General features: G+C 38.2%; 1 protein-coding gene across 2 annotated transcripts; it reads left to right on the plus strand.

Moving 5' to 3' along the window:
* Positions 1-1280: 1280 nt before the first annotated feature.
* On the plus strand, positions 1281-10730 carry LOC104423079 (ABC transporter G family member 29). 2 transcript variants are annotated; one of them, XM_039304926.1, is made up of 23 exons: positions 1281-1474; positions 1708-2130; positions 2886-3095; positions 3232-3316; positions 3429-3588; positions 3699-3775; positions 3893-3946; positions 4453-4543; positions 4740-5041; positions 5332-5930; positions 6503-6663; positions 6783-6892; positions 7132-7282; positions 7397-7555; positions 7639-7814; positions 7926-8258; positions 8383-8673; positions 8766-8849; positions 8960-9093; positions 9193-9420; positions 9540-9711; positions 9800-10077; positions 10154-10246. In XM_039304926.1, the coding sequence occupies exons 2-22, from the start codon at positions 1745-1747 to the stop codon at positions 10067-10069; spliced, it is 4233 nt and encodes a 1410-aa protein (XP_039160860.1). In that variant the 5' UTR covers positions 1281-1474; positions 1708-1744; the 3' UTR covers positions 10070-10077; positions 10154-10246. The 2 variants fall into 2 exon arrangements, with proteins under 2 accessions (XP_039160860.1, XP_039160859.1); XM_039304925.1 differs by having other exon boundaries at positions 1287-1474; positions 9800-10054; positions 10154-10730.
* The last annotated feature ends 10722 nt before the right edge of the window (positions 10731-21452 follow it).

The following is a 21452-nucleotide window of genomic DNA, read 5'->3' on the forward strand; positions in this document are numbered from 1 at the left end:
CATGTTACGGGAATGAAAAATATTGCTGGCTTATCTCACATTTTTTCAATTTTGGCCATAGAAATCGATCGCAGTTTAGTGTAGACTCGAGCAAGGTCTATCGAATTGATTAACTCAAGGATCATGTTAACTTAATACTTGTTTTGATCTCGTGCATCTAATTTAGTTTCATTACGTGGGTAACTACATAAGTAATGAAAAATGGATAAGGATTTTCAAACCTCCGATGGTAGAATTGCTTTTGTGCAAGTATCTTTCTCTACTTTAATGAATTATACAACTAAGTAATACCGTTGATGAAATTAGACACCGTTAGTTTTAAGATAATAATTAATTGTATGATATAAACACTTCATCATAAATCACAGGGCTAACTGGAGTTATTATATGTTCCAAAACCTATTCATCTATCCAAAGGCGAGGATATATGCAGTTTTCTTCCGTAATGATTTAGATACACTCTACCGATCAAATCAGCGTCCGAAATATGCGGGCCAAAACGTGCATATGATGACCCAAGTACGGCATGATCTCCCCAGCTGATTTTGCTTTACTTATAATTAACCTCCCTAATCTTGTTTATCACAAGAGAGATTCCGATTATCTAGAGGAATCTTGTGCTGGGTTCACTTATCACTAAGTTGCCATCGATTTACTATCACAAGGGAGATTCCGATTATCTAGAGGAATCTTTTGCTGAGTTCACTCGCCACCAAGCTGCCATCGATTTACACAATGATCTAATCACGAGAATAACTCGGTTTTCTGCCGGATATTTGGAATAAAGTACCCAAATTTGGGAAATATAGGAAAGAAGTCTTCGACTTTATTTAATCTGAATAGATTCAGGAACGATGATTAACCATTTCTGCCATTTAACCTATTAGCATGATTTCGACAAGGTTATTAGCGGGTGAAGCGAAATCAAACTTAGTACAATTTGCGCCAACACCATGAATAACCAGATCGACCTTAGCATGACGGATGGAGGTTGGAACATGTTGCAATCGAATAACTAAATGATTCATTATTAAATTATTTGTAAGTCTTGGCATAATAATAAGCATCTTTGACACTAGAAATATAATCCCTAACAATCAGATGTTGAAGGTGACAGATCAACTAGCAGAAATTTTTTTTTTTAATTATTATTATTGTTTTCTTCCATATACATGTTCATCGAAATATATTTGTCCAAATATTATTGTCTCTAATCATGCCCACCGAAGTTGGTAAAGATGGAGGTTTTATGTACACACTTCCCTGAGTAGAATCTGTTATCTTTTTTGATCATTTGTATATATGTTCACCAATCTTCAAGGATGCCGCTTGTTTGTTCACTTGCATTAGTTAGGCAGACCTCCATCATTTGGTCTCTCTCTCTCTCTCTAAAGAAGATGAAGAAGAGCAACGAGCTTTGTTTTGATTTATGAGGAAGTGCCTTGGCCTCGTAAGCTCTTCTTGAGAAATTGAGGTGAATGTTTCTCTTTGTTCTTTCTTTTTGTTTTCTATTTTCTTTGGTCAAACTACGTAATGAAAATGGTTTTGTCTGGTATGCATGCTTTCTTTCTTTCATGAGCTTCGACTGAGCACTAGCGGCGCTAAGCATGACTCATTTGATCATCCGTCTATTCATTCAAACTTCTGAAGTTAGCAAATTAGCTCTTAATTAGAATTTTGCGCCAAGATTTTGCTTACTTGATACAGAACAAGAGTCAGAATACGAGGAACAGTTCTAGGAAACATGGAGGGATTCGAACGAGTGCGATCCTGGAGGCAAACGAGCCAAAACATGAGCCGGAGCCTAAGCTGGAGCGGGAGCAGGACTTACTGGGGCATGGACACCGTGTTCGCTGGTGCTAGGCAATCAAGTCGGACTAGCCACATCGATGAAGACGAGGAAGCTCTCAAATGGGCTGCGATTGAGAGATTGCCAACGTATGACCGGCTACGAACAAGCATCTTCCAAACTTCCATTGAGAATGATGAGCAGAACCGCGAACAGAAGTTGGTGGTGGATGTGAGTAAGATGGACCTGAATGATAGGCAACAGTTCATTGATAGGATCTTCAAAGTGGCTGAAGAAGATAACGAAAGGTTCTTGAGGAAGCTTAGAAACAGGATTGACAAGTAGGTTCCTTTTCATTTTCAAATTGGATGCAAGTAAAATGCTTCACCATATAATTGGCCCTAGTTTCCTCAGCCATGCTTTTTAAATGATAAATTAAAACGAGATTGTCCGGGAATAATGTCTCGCAATTACATGGGTTCTCTATCATTTTCTTTTGTTTTCTTTTAGTGATATATTCCAGCAATGCGGATGAACATGAGCAAAAAAAAATGGCTGGCCTCATCAGCACCACCAGCCCCCTGATGTGATAACAGGGAAGGGGGGAAGATGAGAGCGAGAGGTCGTATTTCCTTTGCATATTCAATAGTCCATTTTTTATCACTTTCTAGGTTGTATTTTCTAGGTCGTATTTCCTTTGCATATTCAACTAGTCCATTTTTTTTATCACTTTCTAGGTTGTATTTCCTTTGCATATTCAACTAGTCCATTTTTTTTTATCACTTTCTAGGTCGTATTTCCTTTGCATATTCAACTAGTCCATTTTTTCCCCAACAAAACGACAGCGAAATCAACTTTAGAATAAGTTTTTAATACAAGCACTTCTGTTGGGCTTAGAAAGGGACGAGAAAGCGACATTCATAGCCTTCTTTGTTAAATTTGTTTATCATTCAATAGCTGACGTCCCACCTTGTTCCCAAGGTCAGCTGACAAGGACAAGGGTAGTCAACTCGGCCAATTTAATTTATCATGAATTAATGTGAACTATAGTTGAATGTTTGTCTAATTGTTGATTGATTTGGATGATTACTTGCAGAGTAGGTATCCAACTTCCGACGGTGGAGGTGAGATTTGAGCATCTAAATGTGGAGGCAGATTGTTGCATCGGAAGCAGAGCTCTTCCAACGCTCGCCAATGTTGCCCTAAACATGGCTGAATCTGCTCTTGGTTTTGTGGGAATTAGATGGGCCAAGAAGACAAAACTCACCATCCTCAAAGATGTCTCTGGTATTGTCAGGCCATCAAGGTGAACCAAAGGCACCCCCCAAAAGAAAAAATTCTTCTTAATTAGGGGAACTATTGTTATGATTTAATAAATCGATTCGGATCGGTTCTTAAAAAACTAATTTCGTGGTTTGACATATGCTATGATTTAATTGTAGGATGGCCCTTCTATTAGGCCCACCATCCTCAGGGAAGACTACTCTTTTGCTGGCTCTAGCAGGAAAACTGGACCCCACCTTGAAGGTATGGGATGAACTCAGATAAACTCTGTTGACCCTAGAGAGGATTTACTAATTGATTAATGTAATAAATATGAGGCTGAAGAGTAAATTGTGAAATTGCCCTGATTGAGCAGGTTGGAGGGGAAATATCATACAATGGGTACAGGCTCAATGAATTCGTGCCTCAAAAGACATCTGCATATATCAGCCAAAATGATGTGCATTTGGGCGTGTTGACCGTGAAAGAAACCCTAGATTTCTCTGCAAGGTGCCAGGGGGTTGGAACAAGATATGGTAATTTTAATTTTATCAAATAACTATCGAATTATTCGTATGTCTCAATATAAATGGACTGTCAATGAATTAGTAATCAAACACAAGCATAATTGGTCTTATTGTCACAGAGCTGCTTTCTGAGCTTGCCAAAAGGGAAAAAGATGCTGGGATTTTCCCAGAGCCGGAGGTTGATCTTTTCATGAAGGTAATTGAGTTCAGTATCTCTTCTTGAACTTGAACTTGTTTTGATTTCCTGGTCACTTCATTTTCATATTACAAAGTTAGTGATTCTTGACGATTGAATTATCAATTTCACTTGCAGGCAACAGCAATTGAAGGTGTTGAGAGCAACCTAATCACAGATTACACCTTGAAGGTAAGCACATTGCTTTCTGACAAATTTTGGATTTATGCTTGGTGGAAGCACGGACTCTTTTTTTCTTGACTTAGTCGAGTGTTTACTTGCAAGCCAGCCAAGCCGTTCTATTTGATTCTAGACCTTTTTGTTGGTTTATGTATACAGACATTTAAACTAAGTAGATTATGAACCGGTCCACCAACAAGATAAAAACTTAAATTTATGTCCTTTTCTCTTTCCACCTTACTTTTGGAAGATTCAATTTCCTTTTTGTTAAGATTTCCAGCAAATTGGTAATCAAGAACATGTTCATCTTGGTAAAACTGTGGAGACTCTTGACTTCTTTTCAAATCAAACGTGCAGTCAGAAACTGAGTCAGCCTTACTCCGCATGAATTGATAAAGTTGGTGAACCCTCAGATACTGATCAGTTTCTCTACATAAGTGGCCTCTTCCAGTCTCACTATGTCTACCTCTTTTTTCTTTTTTTTTTTTTTTTTTTTTTCGGTTACATGAATGAAACAGATCTTAGGGCTCGACATATGTCGAGATACAATTGTTGGCGATGAGATGCAGCGTGGGATATCTGGCGGACAGAAGAAAAGACTAACAACAGGTTTTACTTTTAGCATCCCTTAGTAAAAATCCTTTAGTTTTCGATTTTGCATTCCATATTTACAGAGCTTGAATAAGAAGTCATGACACTTTTACTGTGAGCATGCAATGCAAAAAGATAATATCCATGAGGCAATGTTAGGCGACAAGCCTTGTCAAAAGAAGTAACAAATATGCTCAAATTCATGTAAATACAGGAGAGATGATTGTTGGGCCTACAAAAACATTGTTCATGGATGAGATATCAACTGGCCTTGACAGCTCGACGACATACCAAATTGTGAAGTGCCTGCAACAAGTGGCACATCTCACTGACGCCACAATCTTGATGTCGTTGCTGCAACCTGCACCAGAGACATTCAATTTGTTTGACGATATCATTCTCTTATCAGAAGGTCAGATTGTGTACCAGGGACCACGAGAACACGTTCTCAACTTCTTCGAGCAATGCGGGTTCAAGTGTCCTGAGAGAAAGGGTGCTGCTGATTTCTTGCAAGAGGTAAAAAAAAAAAAAAAAAAAATCAGCAATAATGAGATGCTTAATTTAATAGCTTTTGCTGTGTGGTGTGCTCCGAATTTGAGTGTCATTACATGGTACAATGATCACTGGTCGGGTCAGGTTGGTGTCTAGGAAGTTTGTGTGAATTAGTGTTAAACACTTTGAAACTGTGCTAGACTCTGGCTGCTTTTAAATCGTGTATATTAGATAAAGTGATGTTATCACGTCATTTCTGATACCGTCGCCCCTATGAATCTGATGGCCTAGCTTGATGTGCGTTACTACAACAGGTTACCTCGAGAAAGGACCAAGAGCAATACTGGGCAGACAAAACCAAACCCTACAAGTACATATCAGTCAGCGAGTTCGCTAATAGACTCGAGCAATTTCATGTCGGCATGAGGCTTGCCAACGAGCTCTCCATGCCGTTCGATAGGAGCAGGAATCACCAAGCAGCTCTAGTCTTCACAAAATACTCGGTCCCTATTATGGAGCTAGTTAAGGCCTGTTTCAACAAGGAATGGCTGCTGATAAACAAAAACGCATTCGTGTACATTTTCAAGACTGTCCAGATCATTATCATAGCAGTCATTACATCGACAGTGTTCATCAGGAGCAGGATGCAAACTCAGAACGAAATGGATGGGCAACTATATATTGGCGCTATCCTGTTTGCGATGATCATCAACATGTTCAATGGTTTTGCTGAGCTGAGCATTGCTATTATGCGGCTTCCAGTTTTCTACAAGCAGAGAGACCTTTTGTTGCACCCTCCTTGGATGTTCACATTGCCTAATTTCTTGCTCACAATTCCCATGTCCGTGTTGGAGTCCGTCGTTTGGATGGCCATTACGTACTATTCCGTGGGATTCGCACCTGAAGCTAGCAGGTATGTGAGCTGAAGCTGCAGAAGCATCACACGGAACCCTGACTTTATCACCATAAGTTGCAAGGGTCCAATTGCTTCTCGCTCGCCCTAAAGTTTTGGGGTAGTTTGCAATGTCCTTCCTGACTTTGGATCTTAACAATCTACCCCCAAAAAGTCTACTGATCGTTTGATCTAATAAGCTAGTTTCTCTCAGTTTTAGACATCAAAGTAATGGTGTTTCTCATGAGCTTCTTCTTGATTGAGGAAATTTGCTTAGGTCACTTAGTTTGGAAGAATCACTTAGTTTCACTTTTCCTGCTAGCATGTATCAATTACCTGAAATTCAATACTGTTTACTAGTAAAGCAGGCAGACTTTGTATTGAGTTGCAGTTACTCTGGGACGTCACGGCTATGTATTGCACTATGTGAATCCTTATTAGAGATAGCTGCAATTCTTTCCTTACTTAAGGCAAGATTGCGTTGCCCTGAATCTTACCGCACAATGATGAACTTCATTAATCATGGTAGACTTCAAGGAATGACGCCTCAAAGTATGTACTGAATGGCCATACTGTGGTTTTACTACTTGTAGGTTCTTCAAGCAATTTCTATTGATATTCTTGGTCCAACAAATGGCTGCTGGGCTATTTCGATTCATTGCAGGCACTTGTAGGAACATGGTTATTGCTAGTACAGGCGGTAATTTAATGCTCCTGCTTGTGTTTATGCTTGGAGGTTTCATCATTCCTCGAGGTAAGTGCTCCATAAAAGGAAAAGGATAGAGTACTCAGTTAAAAGAATGGTGCTTATTAGTACTTAGCAAGGAAGGTGGCGCAATAGGAGAGAACTAAGAGCTTGTTCGGATGTGGCAGGTAGTATACCTCGTTGGTGGAGATGGGGTTACTGGGCATCACCTTTAACTTATGCTTTCAATGCCCTGACTGTGAATGAGATGTTTGCTCCTCGTTGGATGAATAAACCGGTAAATCTCCTACTCTCCTCTGATGTTCTGTTAAGTTAGCATTTCAGGGCCTGCTGTTAGTTCTGAGTCATTTCAGCAATTTGACTGAGACATTATGTTCTGCATATGTTTCATAGTTTTAAGGTTTTTGCTTACTTAATTAACATATCTTAAAAGAAGCATGAGCAAAGACAGCATTTGTCACCGTCAAACTTTTTGTTCCTTTACAAGAAACCGACATAATATCAGTTGTCTTACAGGCTAGCAGCGGTAATAGAACTTTAGGTTTGGCAGTGCTCAAGAATTATGATCTCTCCAGTGAGAATTGGTACTGGATTGGTGCAGCAGCTCTCGCTGGATTTGTCGTTATCTTGAATGTGCTTTTTACCCTTGCGCTCATGTACCTAAATCGTAAGCTCTTGCCCAACGTGTAAAAAGTACTGAGTTTCCATTTCCCCTGACATGCTCCCTCAGAAGGCATCAACTTTTTAACTCTCTTGTTTACTGGGATACATGGTACTGCAGCCTTTGGAAAACCTCAGGCTACAACATCTGCAGAAGCAGACAAAGATAAAGAGGACAAACAATCGGAATCGAAGGAAGAATCTAGAATGAGGAGACTTTCTTCGATTATGAGAGAGTCTTTTAGTGGACCCTTACCTACATTCAATGGCAACGACACAGGTAAACAAAAACACAGGACGAATTACTCTCCTTCCCGAGAAAATCTTACCAGTTTTTTGAAAATTTGCTTCTGAATCTTTAAGGAGGCACGGAGCTCCAAAGGATGAGTAGCCAAACAAATAGTAGTGGAGTGAGCAGAAATGCAGATTCCAAACTTGAAGTGGCAAGAGGTGTGGCTTCAAAGAGAGGAATGGTTCTGCCTTTCAGTGCTCTAGCAATGTCGTTTGATAGCATAAATTATTATGTAGACATGCCTCCGGTATGTAATCTCTAGCTTTCGAGCTTGTTTTGAGTCAACATCACATAATGTATAGTGATTTGAGATGGCGGAGCTACTCAAGTACTCAATGTTGTGAGCTTTATTCAACAGGAAATGAAGGAACATGGGGTCACGGATGACAAACTCCAGTTACTCAGGGAAGTAACAGGTGCATTTAGACCTGGAGTGTTGACTGCACTAATGGGAGTAAGCGGAGCTGGAAAGACTACCTTAATGGATGTTTTAGCAGGGCGGAAGACAAGTGGCTATATTGAAGGTGACATTAGAATTTCGGGATTTCCCAAGAAACAAGAAACCTTTGCCCGAATTTCAGGGTACTGTGAACAAAACGATATTCACTCACCACAGGTCACTGTGAGAGAGTCTTTGATCTACTCGGCTTTCCTACGTCTACCAAAAGAAATTGGGAAAGAAGACAAAATGGTAAAAGTACATTTGTTATCAGCCTTTCGCCTATTTATTCAAGTTGGTATAGAAAGATTTTTAAAACAGTACCATGAAGTCCGTGACATTTGACAATTTTATCTTGAAATGTTTGTGGTGTCAGATGTTTGTCGATGAAGTGATGGAATTGGTAGAATTGGATAATCTCAAGGATGCACTAGTTGGTCTTCCAGGAATTACGGGTTTGTCAACAGAACAACGGAAAAGATTGACTATAGCAGTAGAGCTTGTCGGCAATCCATCCATAATATTCATGGATGAGCCAACATCAGGTCTTGATGCACGAGCTGCTGCCATTGTTATGAGGACGGTGAGGAACACAGTGGATACTGGTCGGACCGTGGTCTGCACGATTCACCAGCCTAGCATCGACATCTTTGAAGCCTTTGATGAGGTACCTAATTTGAAACTTTTTTTTTCCTTCCTGTATAAGCAAGCAATGACTAATAGAAGTTCCTAAATTTAACCAGACTACTTTTGCTTCAGCTGCTGTTGATGAAGAGAGGCGGGCAAGTGATATATTCGGGACCCCTGGGTCGGAATTCCCACAAGGTCGTTGAATACTTTGAGGTACTAATCTTGTACACTTATACAAAATCCTTTCAACACATCTGGTGTGATACCTATTGACAAGACAAGGCAGAAACATCTGGTCTCACCCTCCTCTTTGCTTATTTCAGTGTATTCCCGGAGTCCCAAAAATCAAGGAGAAGTACAATCCCGCAACGTGGATGCTCGAGGTGAGCTCGATAGCAGCTGAAATACCGCTCCAGATGGACTTTGCTGAGCATTACCAATCATCATCCTTGTTTAAGTGAGTAAAGTGCCAAGACTTGAGATCAAACTAAATCCTTTTCATGTTGTCAACGTAAACTGTGTCACTGACCTGCTAACATTTTATGCCTTTGTGCAGGAGGAATAAGGAACTAGTGAATGAGCTGAGTACACTGGCTCCAGGGGCGAAGGATCTGTATTTCCCAACGCAATACTCGCAGTCCTCATGGGGACAGTTCAAATCTTGTCTTTGGAAACAATGGTGGACTTATTGGAGAAGTCCTGACTATAACCTTGTGAGATACATTTTCACATTAGCAGGTGCCCTAATGGTTGGGACAATTTTCTGGAGGGTTGGCACCAGACGGTACGTACCTCCTTGTCCTACTGAGTGAAGTTTCAGCGATATGGTTTTTCAGAAAACATCGAGGTTAATATTTGCTCTTTCATCCAATTCATACTTGCTGCATTACTTCACAATTCCAGGGAAGATCAGTTTGATCTGATCATGATTATGGGAGCTATGTACTCTGCCATCATATTCATTGGCATTAATAATGCTGCAACCGTACAGCCCGTGATAGCTGTTGAGAGAACCGTGTTTTATCGAGAAAGAGCGGCTGGAATGTATTCTGCTCTACCTTATGCGCTCGCACAGGTGGAAATTAATTACCAAGCTATACCTCAACTCTTTATCCCTGTACATCTTTCACTCGATTCTTAAACCTCAGTGATTTGCTGTGCAGGTGATATGCGAATTGCCATTTGTGTTCTTTCAGGCCACATATTACACGGTGATAGTGTATGCAATGGTATGCTTCGAGTGGACAGCGGCAAAATTCTTCTGGTTCTTCTTCATCTGTTTCTTCTCCTTTCTCTACTTCACATACTATGGCATGATGACAGTAGCCCTCACGCCCAACCAGCAAGTAGCCGCCATCTTCGCCGCCGCTTTCTATGGTCTTTTCAATCTTTTCTCCGGATTCTTCATCCCAAGACCAGTGGGTTCCTTTTAGTCCTCAAAGTTTGAACTCTTTTACGACCATCTGGTCATACTTTCCTGCTCAGGACATAACAATTTGTTCTCGATTCTTTTTCAGAGGATACCGAAATGGTGGGTGTGGTACTACTGGATCTGTCCCGTGGCATGGACCGTGTATGGATGCATAGTGTCCCAGTATGGCGACGTCGAGCACACGATCAAAATCCCTGGCCAAGCTGACCAACCCATCAAGCAATACATTCAAGAAACTTTCGGGTATGACCCAAATTTCATGGGACCTGTTGCTGTAGTCCTGGTTGCTTTCGCAGCCTTCTTTGCCACCATGTTTGCTTTTTGCATCAAAGCGCTCAACTTCCAGAAGAGATGAGGCTAAGCTGATGCTCTTGAAGACGAAGGCAAGCTCTTCCTCGGATCATCCTGTACATACAAAACATCAGCACGAAATGCAGTGTGGCAAGATTGTGCGTGGGACTGATTGATTCCTAGAGAAAGACTTGGCCACGGTATCTGGTGCAGGCTATACATAATCAGTACGTAAACTGTAAAGTTAGCAAGTATAGTGTATAAAGCGCAACCAAGGCTTATTACCTTGGTGACATTTGAGGAAAGTATGCTTTATTTCAGAACAAGTAATTGAAGCAAAAATGATTAAGTGAGACAAAATACTATTTAAAGCTATGAGATTTTGTGAAATCACTGTTGTTAGATGAAGGCACACTCTCCCCCATACTTATTAGTCTGGTCTTTTGCCTAGTACTAAGTGTGAAAGTTTAATTGGTAAGACAAATAGGGCTAAAAAAAATTCAAACTCAGATCATATGACATATTGTAGGATCATTGCTAATTATTCTAAAAGTTTGAGATATTAGATGAAAGCACATATACATCGTTATCATCATTTTCCCTTAAAAGTCAGCACGAAAAGTGATTTCATTGCCTGAAAAATCTGTGAGGAAGTCCTCCTGTTTCAATCTCCAATTTTATTTTATTTTTGGATATTATGGAGGAAAACGCCAATCCTGAAATTATGCATTGTTGCTTCTTGCGAACTTCAACAGCTTACCAAGGAATAGGATTTAGTCTGCAAATAAAAGCTTGCAAAAGAGTGGTGCGAACCAAAGAATGAATTTCTAGAATAATCAAACCTTGTTTCGGAACGGCAACGAAAAACTAACTTACGATTGCAAAGGTAGACGGGTCCATTTGGAAACCACTTTATAAGGGCCTTTAGACCTCTAAAGGCCCTTGGGCAAAAGCAAGTGTGTTTGGCATTTATTTTTAAGCTTACATTTCCCAAATGCCAGCCTTCACAAAGCTGAAAGCCAGCCCAAAACAGGTGAGGGGCTATCTTGAGCTTTCAGCATTTCGAAAATGGGCCAGGCACTATTCATCTTCTTCTTCGTCAGAGAGGCCAGCGAGATCGGTCGACGGGCAAGAGAGGCCGGCGTGGTTGTGGCACCTCGGCGACCGTTGCCGACCAATCGCAGAGGTCGCGCGCCTAGGTCGTGGAGGTGGCGGAGGTCGCCTGGGTCGCGGAGGTGGCAGAGGTCGCTTGGGTCGCGGCGCGCGACCTTTGCCACCTTGCTGCGACCTCCGGCGACCCAAGACCTCGCCGCGACCCAGATCTGGTTCGCGGAGGTCACCTGGGTCGTGGTGTGCGACCTCCTCTACCTCGCCACGACCCAGATCTGGGTCGCGGCAATCATAGAGGTCGCCTGGGTTGTGGCGAGCTGTCACCGCGACCTCCGACGACCCACGACCTTGCCGCGACCCAGATCTGGGTCGCGGAGGTCGCCTGGGTCGCGGTGCATGACCTCCTCCACCTCACCGCAACCTCCGACGACCCACGACCTCGTCGCGAAAGTGGCCCGGAGGCACCGCCCGACGGAGGTCGAGCGACCCACGACCCTCGTTGGAGGATCGCCCGACATGCCGCGACCTCCGCCAAGGCTGCGCGATCTAGGCACCGCTTGCCAAAGGGTTGCGTAACCCTCGCCGGACCGCCTACCTCTGCCAAACGGCCTGCGTCAGACTCCCCACCCTTCGCCGGACCATCTGCTCCTCACCGACGACAACTTGTTCTGGCCAGCGAACTTTTTTTTTTTTTCTTTTGAATAACAAAAGGCTTTGCAAATATAATTCCCCAAACACTATTTTGCACAAAATATTTCCCAAAGAGCTTTTAAACTATAATTTACCATGTTTACATTTTAAAAATCACATTTAACTCAAAGGCATTTTCATTCTCCAAAGATTTTCCCCAAAAAATTTTCCAAACGCACCTAAGATTGACAGATTACTTTTGGAACGTGTTCTCAATCCCATTTTACCAAAAATAAATTTTAACAAACAAAAAAAAAAAAGAACAACATTTATCATACAAGCTTGACTAACGGGTCGAATCTGCAAGGGCCATATTTGCTGTTTGAAGGAACTTAACATAGCTGCCGTTTGCCGGTCACGGATCTTCAAGAAAATTACCAAAAGAATCTTAAATTTATTGCAATCGTGTCAGTTCAGTTCTCAATATTTATTATACAAATTCAGTCTTAAACATTTTAATTCAGTCCACCTGGCCTATTTTGACCGGCCGATACTAATGAAATCTTTGGCCGTTATTGATGTAGACAAATTTTTAATAATATTTTTTTAAATTTTTATTTTTATTTTTTCAATTGCTGGCCATTGTGGGGAAAACGAAACAAGAAGGAGGAAGAGAAAGATAAAAGGGAAAAAAAATTCAAAAAAAGTAAAATACTATTAAAAATTATCCACATCGAGTATCGGCTTCTTGCTAAAATTAACCAAATCAACTAAATTTGTACAATTACAAAATATTTAAAACTAAATTAAAAATTATAATAAAATTAATATTTTTTTTTATAATTCTCTCTACATCTCCCTAGTATCATGTTCATGGAACTCTTGCTTTTTTCTTTTTGGAAAAGTCAAGATTCATGTTCAAGGAAAATTGTAAGAATATGATAAATTGCCACAAAACTATTGGAAAAAGCAGTTGGGGGCAGCAACGAATTAAATGCGTACTGGTCTAGTGAGAGAGGAAGATTTTTCGTGTGGAAGTCGCAACCGGCTCCCGCTCGCTAATGTGGCTTTACGTGATGCGTCGCTTCATGATTGGTTCGGGACCAACGCCGGTATGGGGTGGCCGGACCACCCCATGTTCTCCCATAGCTCAAGAGATCCTTGTGCCCATATGGAGGTGATTGATTGAGGTCTATTCATCCAAAAGCGGGTCACGGCATCTTGTGGACGAGGATAATCATTTTCCATAAACTAAATTGTAACATCAAAAAACCAAAATATAAGAAAAGAAAAATGAAGAAAAATCTTTAAGAAACATGTCATCTAACCCCAACTACTCATTCGAAAATTATTAGGTCAAGTCATTTGGATTGATTGTTACTTTACTTTTTTATCTCACATTCTACAAAATTGATTTTTTTTTTTATTTCATCTTGAGCATTTTTAAGCATTTCAATATCGATATGAATTAACACACGGGGATTTTTCTGAAAAGTTTTCTTGAAAATTCATTATTTTGGAATTTTAGAAGAGGAAGTTGAAAAGTACCCATCTTACCACACGAAATAATTCCGCCTTGTAAATATATAAATATCTTCATGGGACTAATTAGAATTAATTCATCTGCATCTATTTCTTTATTTCGTCTATTCCCTATTGTCTTTATTTCTTCTCTAAATCGGTGCATCTTAGAGGAGAACACAATAATATTAGACAAGACATCAAAATTCGAAAGGTTTCGTTAGAAACGCTCCTAAGGCACTAATTAAGAAAAGGTAATTAATAATGAATTCGTAATTTTTAGTACGCCGATTTATTCGTGTTATGCCAAATAAGTACTTCGAAAATCGAAATATTCTTTTTGATTAAACCAGGGAGGTCAACGAATGTAAAAGCGAAGCGCGTGGCTGCCACTAGCAAAATAAAATGGAGTGAGATGGCCCACATTTTTGGACCCAAACCCTAATAATAATAATAACAATATTTCTTTTTCCATGAGATGCAGCGAGTCGACGCGGCTCTCCTTCCTCCACCACCACTCTCTCTCTCTCTCTCTCTCTCTCTCATTTTGAATCTTTATCTTCAGCTTTAAATTTCACAGTAGACAATCCACCAAACTTGGACCACCTTGCAGATAAAATTTGCAGATTCTGTATCTTGTTTTCTTGCAGGAAAAATACAAAAATTGTCTGATTAGTCATGAATTTATTAAATGAATGTTAATTTGATTCTAAATTTATTAATTTTATCAATTTAATTCTTTTTTTTGTGATTTCAATATAGTCCTTTAGGCTAATTTTGCTAGAAATCATTAACAGGATGGATAGCCAAATTGAAATATTTAAAACTGAATTAACGTTCATATAATAAATTTAGGACTAGTTGGTTGACTTTCTTGTTGAAAATATTCAGCCGATTTCTGGAGTTCTCCACACATAACAAAGAGAGGAACTCTCCCTTTTTATGTTAAGTATGGCATTAGTTTCTAGCAATAATTTGATCTCGAATTGAAAACTAGAGAGAGAGAGAGAGAGAGAGAGAGAGAGATATGCACTTAATCTTACCCATTGACGGCTATATATGACATCTTAAATTAGATTCATATTGCTTAGTGTAGTGTTCTTGTGGTAAATTGCGCACTTCCTCTTCAACCTGCAATCTCAAAAGGTTATGTTGGATGATAAAATAAATGAAATTCATGACATCACGCTAGTAAAGTATCTGCAACATATGTTTTGTGCAACGAAGAAGGTCAAAAGAGCCACACCCAGTGTAACTACATGAATTTCCATTAGTGCGATTTATCGAATGCCATCCTATTAAAAATCGTGATGCTAAGCATAAGAGACTTGAAGGTACCAGCCACAAACAATCATGGGTAATTGTCCAAAAAGCCCTAGATTTTGTGGTTCCACGATCCCAAAGTTTCTTCTTCTTCTTCTTTTTTTCCATACTCTTTCATAACAATAACATAAATATTGTTAAAAGTTTTCTATTGTGAAAACACAACGCTGAAATGCTAATGGTCACCAATAAATAAGACAAGATCGAGGATACCCTTTAAGTAGTTAATTCAATTCTAAATCTTTCAATTGTACCAATTTGATTTTCAACCTTATGATAATTTATTAATATAATATTTTCGGTAAATTTTAATTGAAAGTCACTAACATGAATATCGACCACCTTACATGCGTGGCCAATACGATATAAACAACTTTTTGCAATTTTTTTAAAAAATTATGGATTTTATTATATTATTTTTCTTTTCTTTTCTTTTCTTTTTGCATTACCAAGACCCTAGTTGGCAAAGGAAAATGAGAAAAAAATAAAAAGAAAAAGGAAAGAAAAGAAGAGAAAAAAGAAGAAGAAAAATCAGGAAATTTAAAAATATATAAAACCATCAATGTCGGCATCGATCAGAATTTTATGTTAGCAATTTCCCCAAATTGGTCAAAATGACTATATTAAAAAAGTCTAAAAAAGTTTAGGACTAAATTGATATAATTAAATTATTGTATAATGGGTTTATGATTTTTTTAACGAATTACTTTTTAACTAGCCATGATTAATGAGTCGCATCACTTAGCTTTTGACACGACTACGCCTTTGACAACATAGCTCTGGCTTTACAGTTGACATGCACACCAATGGAACATGCGGAAAATCACCCGACATTTTTAGAACGACGATGTTCAGACGGCACACGTCAATTTATAGTAACATTACCTAGAAAAAGTCGGATCGCCAATTTGGCATGTAATTTGATGCCATCAAGAAAGTCACTATAAAGTAATGAACAAAAGGAGAGATATAATTGGTTGACCTAGATGATGTAGCACTTCCCATTTAATCATCATTTTTCTTTTCCCCTTCAACTATAGATGTCGCCTCACCTACTCTCCACCGACCCCTAATTTCGCCAACCATGAAACAACCAAAATCTCACCAATCTTAGGAAGAAGTCCATGATCATGGAAAACACGTTTTGGTGTTTCTATAATATTATTACCATTTTAGCATCCTAGAAAGACCTAGCTAATCACTTTTAATTTTCACTTTTACATATATTCCCACATGCACATTTTTAATGATTCTTATTCAACGCGAAACATCAAAAAGCTTTTCAAGTATATATAAATTGACACATGTAGATCCTTATATAACTATTTCACATCTTTCTAAATCTTGAATAACACTTGAATTATTGAGGAAAGGTAAAAAATAAATTGTTTTCCCTTAATGTGGCCTCACGTGATATGTCGCTTCATGATTGGTTCGGGACCAATGCCGACAAGGGCATGTTCTCCCATAGTTCAAGAGATAATTAAAAAGTACATGTTTGAGCCATTACTTCACTTGAAAAAAAAAATAGATAAATCCAATAATCAATGATCTATCGGAATGCCAGATCTTCATATCTATGTATAACAACTTTCAATGGGATTCAAGCAATTGATAGATATAACCTATCATTTTATAGACTAGAGAGGAGACTTAGCAATGTCAACTAGGCCCTTCCCATTACAGGCATCAGTTAAACACAATTGTCTACACTTTGTTGCTCAACTAGGCTCGTTATCAATAGATATCAATACCTAATTCAATCAAATCACTGTAGAGTTCAACAAAAATTGAAATATCCATTAACCCGATTATTTAGAATAGAAAACTAATTAATTAATGTAAACCCATATTATAAAAAATTTCCAATTTCCAACACCTTGTGCACATATGGATGAGGTGATTGACGTTTATTCATCCAAAAGCGCATCACGGCATCTTGTGGACGAGGATACCTCAATTGACTTTTGGATATCAATCATTTTCCATAAACTAAATTGTAACATAAAAAAACCAAAAAGAAAAAAAAAAAAAAAAGACATGAGGAAAATCTTTAAGAAATGTGTTGTCAAATCTCGACACTCATTCGAAAATTATTATGTCTAATCGTTTGGATTGATTTTTACTTTAGTTTTTATCTCACATTATGCAAAATTGATTTTCATTTAATGTCGAGCATTTTAAGTCATCCAACATCGATAAAAATTAACATGTACGACTTCTTCTAAAAAAAATATTGGAAATTCATTATTTTGGAATTTTAGAAGAGGAAGACGAAAAGTATCGATCTGACCACATCAACTATTTCAGCTTTGAAATATTAATTAAAGTTAGGTCATTTACACTTTTTTTTTTTGTCTATTCTATTTTGTCTTTATTTCTTCTCAGAACCATGGTTTTTAAAGGGGAACACGATAATAGACGATACATCAACGCTCAAAAGATTTAGTTAGAAATCGCTCCTAAGGCACTAATTGAGAAAGGTAATTTAGTAATGAATTTTTAATTTTTAGTACATCGATTTATTCGCGTGGTGTCTTATAAGTACTTCGAAAATCGAAATATTCTTTTGATTAAATAGGGGGAAATGAGAATGTAAAAGCGAAGCGCGTGGCTGGCTGCCACTAGCAAAAGAAAATGGAGTGAGATGGCCCACGTTTTTGGACCCAAGCCCTAATAATATTAATAATATTTCTTTTCCAAGCAGACGCAGCGAGTCGACGCGGCTGTCCTTCCTCCACCACTCTCTCTCTCTCTCTCTCTCTCTCTCTCTCTCTTTGAATCTTTACCTTCAGCTTCAAAATTCATAGTGGATGATCCACCAAGCTTGGACCACTTTGCGGATAAAATTTACAGACTCTGTATCTTGTTTTCTTGTGGGAAAAATACAGGAAATTGTCTGATTAGTCATGAATTTATTATTATATATATGTTAATTTGGTTCTAAACTTATCGGTTTTATCAATTTAATCTTAATTTTTTTGCAAAATTTCAATATAATCCTTTACGTTAATTTTGCTAGAAATCATTAATAGGAATGACAGCTGAATTGAAAAATTTAGAACTGAATTGACGTTTATATAATAAATTCAGGACTAATTAGTTGAGTTTTCTATTGAAAATGTTCGTACGATTTTTGGAGTTCTCCACACATGATAGAGAGGAACTCTTCCTTTTCGTGTTACGGGATTCGTTTGTAGCAACAATTTGATGACGCCATACATCCTTGAATTGAAAACTAAAGAGAGAGAGACAAATGCACCCATTGACGAGCATATATGACATCTTAAATTAGATTTATATTGCTCGGTGTAGTGTTCTTGCGGTAAATTGTGCACTTCCTCTTCGACCTAGAATCTCAAAAGGTTATGTTGGAAGATAAATGAAATTCATGACATCACACTAGTAAAGTATCCATAACATATGTTTTGTGTAACGAAAAAGGCCAAAAAGAGCCACACCTAGCATAACTACATGAATTTCCACTAGTGCAATTTATTGAATGCCATCCTATTATAAATTGTGATGCTAAGCATCAGAGACTTGAAGGTACAAGCCACAAATAATCAGGGATACTTGTCCAAAAAGCCCTAGATTTTGTGATTAATCCCAAAGTTTCTTCTTCTTTTTTTCCGTACTCTTCCATAACGATAACATAGATATTGTTAAAAGTTTTTGTCGTGAAAACATGATGCTAAATTGGTAATAGTCACCAATAAATAAGATAAAATTGAGAAAACCCTTTACGGCAATTAATTCAATTTTAAATCTTTCAATTATGTCAATTTGATTTTCAACATTTTAATAATTTGTAATATAGTCTTTTCGGTAAATTTTGATCGAAGATCACTAACAAAAACATCGACCACTTTACGTGCATGGCCAATACTAACATGGACAATTTTTGCAAATTCTTTAAAAAATTATGGATTTTTATTATATTATTTTTCTTTTGTTTTCTTCTTTTTCATTGCCACAACCTTAATTGGCGAAGGAAAATGAGAAAAAAAAAAAAAAAAAAAAAAAAAAAAAAAAAAAAGAAAGAAAAGAAAAGAAAATTCAGGAATTTTAAAAATACATATAAAAATCATCAATGTCGACACCAAATGCAATTATTTTTTTTTATGACTCGGAACCGCCGTACATGGGCGGTCGGAAGCGGCAATGTAAACCCAAGGTGACGCTAGTGCGGGAACCTACCTCTCACAGCACCGCACTTAAGTCACACAAATGCGACCGCGGTGACTCGAACTCCCCTCAACCGGAAGAGGGAGGAATGCCCAAACCAACGCGTCCGCAGCGGAATGGGTGCACCAAATGGAATTTTACATTAGCAATTTTCTAAAATTAGTCAAAATGACTACATTGATAAGTTTTTAAAAATTTTAGAATTAAATTGGTATAATTAAGAGATTTAAGATTGAATTAATCATTGTATAATAGGTTTATGATTTTTAACAAATTATTTTTTAAATAACCATGATTAATTAGTCGCATCACTTAGCTAATTAACATCCATTTCCATGTACACGTCACTTCATTCTTTCCCGACTCGTGCTTTTGACATGACTACACCTTTGACAACATAGCTCTGGCTTTATAGTTGACATGCACACCAATGGAACACACGCGGAAAATCACCCTCGACATTTTTAGAACGACGATGTTCAGATGGCGCACGTCAATTTATAGTAACATTACCTAGAAAAAGTCGGATCGCCAATTTGGAATGTAATTTGATGCCGTCAAGAAAGTAACTATAAAGTAATGAACAAAAGGAGAGATATAATTGGTTGACCAAGATGACGTAGCACTTCCCAATTGATCATCATTTTTCTTTTCCCCTTCAACTATAGATGTCGCCTCACCTACTCTCCACCGACCCCTAATTTCGCCAACCAGGAAACAACCAAAATCTAACCAATCTTAGGAAGAAGTCCATGATCATGGAAAACACGTTTTGGTGTTTCTATAATATTATTATCATTTTAGCATTTTCTAGACCTAGCTAATCACTTTTAATTTTCACTTTTACATATATTCCCGCATGCACATTTTTAATGATTCTTATTCAATGCGAAACATCGAAAAGCTTTTCAAGTATATATAAATCGACACATGTAGATCCTTATATAATAACACTTGAATTATCGAGGAAAGGTGAAAAAAAGAAATTGTTTTATTCCCTTTTTTTTTTTAACATGGATTGATGTTAACATGTGATCTCATGATACTAGTTAACATGACCATTTTTATAAAATAAAATAAAACATGCGCCACGGCCACGACCAGATATAATTGCTCATTTGCCAAACGATCCCTTAAATGATGCTCAAGACTTTTTGGGCCACGCAAGGCTGGTGATGTTATTGTCCTAACTGTCGGGTGGAATTTGAATGGCCGCTAGTGTTCGCCATAATTGACATGTTCTGTGGGGACTCCAAAGAGGGCGGAGTGCACAATGTGTGTTCTTTGGTGGGATCTCTTGTGCTATGGACCTTGGATTACTTGTCACCATAGTCGTGGAGATATAATTGCAATTCTTCTTGATGTATCGCCACTTTTTTAATTTCAAATTGGGGCCAATCACAGCCTTTCCCATTGCCTTGAAGTGACAAAGTATTGGACTAGTTTGAGTCATTAAGTTTCTTTTTGTCTTTCAATTCTATATAAGAAAGCCAACTTCCAACTAATCTGATGTCCACTCTTCACGTGATCAGTTTTTATGTCTGTGAAAATTTGATATATTTGGGTAATGATTTAACAAATCTCTTGCTTTCGTATGCCACGTACTTTCCGTTTGAAATCCATGTCTATGTTTGTCCTAATAAAGACAATCCCCGTGAGCTGTTCTATCTTGAAAATAAGGGCCATGCAAGAACTTTGATTTACATAAGATTTGACGTAAGATTTGATTCTCGATTTTAATTTTTAAGGATCTCCGATACCTACTAGGTGTGTGCACGCAAGCATATTCAATTTATGAAATGCGATTTTGTAATCTCAGGTGTGAAAGTCCTCCAATGGCCTAATGATTGCATTATTTAAGAAAACTATACACCAAGTGCATTCAGAAATAGATAATGCACAAGCCCCTAAAATATAATAATGCCATATACAGTTAGACTGATTCATAAAAATAGTTTCCTAAATGACAGGGTAAAAACCTATTCATCACATAAATTCCGAGAAAAATAAATCAATCTCATAAATCAATCTCAATTTATATTGGGGATGATGTACTTTTGTTCCAAATCTAATGAATGCCCAGCAAATAGGGAAGATTGTCCTGACCTGTGCATGATAAATAGCCAAGGAAATCTGGTGACAGAGAGGTCGACTTGAAATTCTACATAGAAGACAAGGCCTTCGATGCTAAACATCCATGCATCGACAGCGCCAGAAATTCTACATCGAAAAAGAAAATAAGAATCTCCAATGCCCCCACAAATTCCATATGAACCGGTCATTGTCTGATTGCTGTCTTAATCCAAGAGGTACGGTTGAGA

Source organism: Eucalyptus grandis, chromosome 2 (genome assembly GCF_016545825.1).
Source record: "Eucalyptus grandis isolate ANBG69807.140 chromosome 2, ASM1654582v1, whole genome shotgun sequence".
NCBI lineage: Eukaryota > Viridiplantae > Streptophyta > Magnoliopsida > Myrtales > Myrtaceae > Eucalyptus > Eucalyptus grandis.

What these genes read in the sequence shown, in the direction of transcription:
- LOC104423079 (XM_039304925.1), top strand. Translation starts at nt 1,745, where the DNA reads ATGGAGGGATTCGAACGAGTGCGATCCTGGAGGCAAACGAGCCAAAAC. An exon ending in TTGGGAAAGAAGACAAAATG is followed by an intron (nt 8,259 to 8,382) that starts GTAAAAGTACAT and finishes TTGTGGTGTCAG; the next exon opens with ATGTTTGTCGATGAAGTGAT. An exon ending in TCTTTGAAGCCTTTGATGAG is followed by an intron (nt 8,674 to 8,765) that starts GTACCTAATTTG and finishes CTTTTGCTTCAG; the next exon opens with CTGCTGTTGATGAAGAGAGG.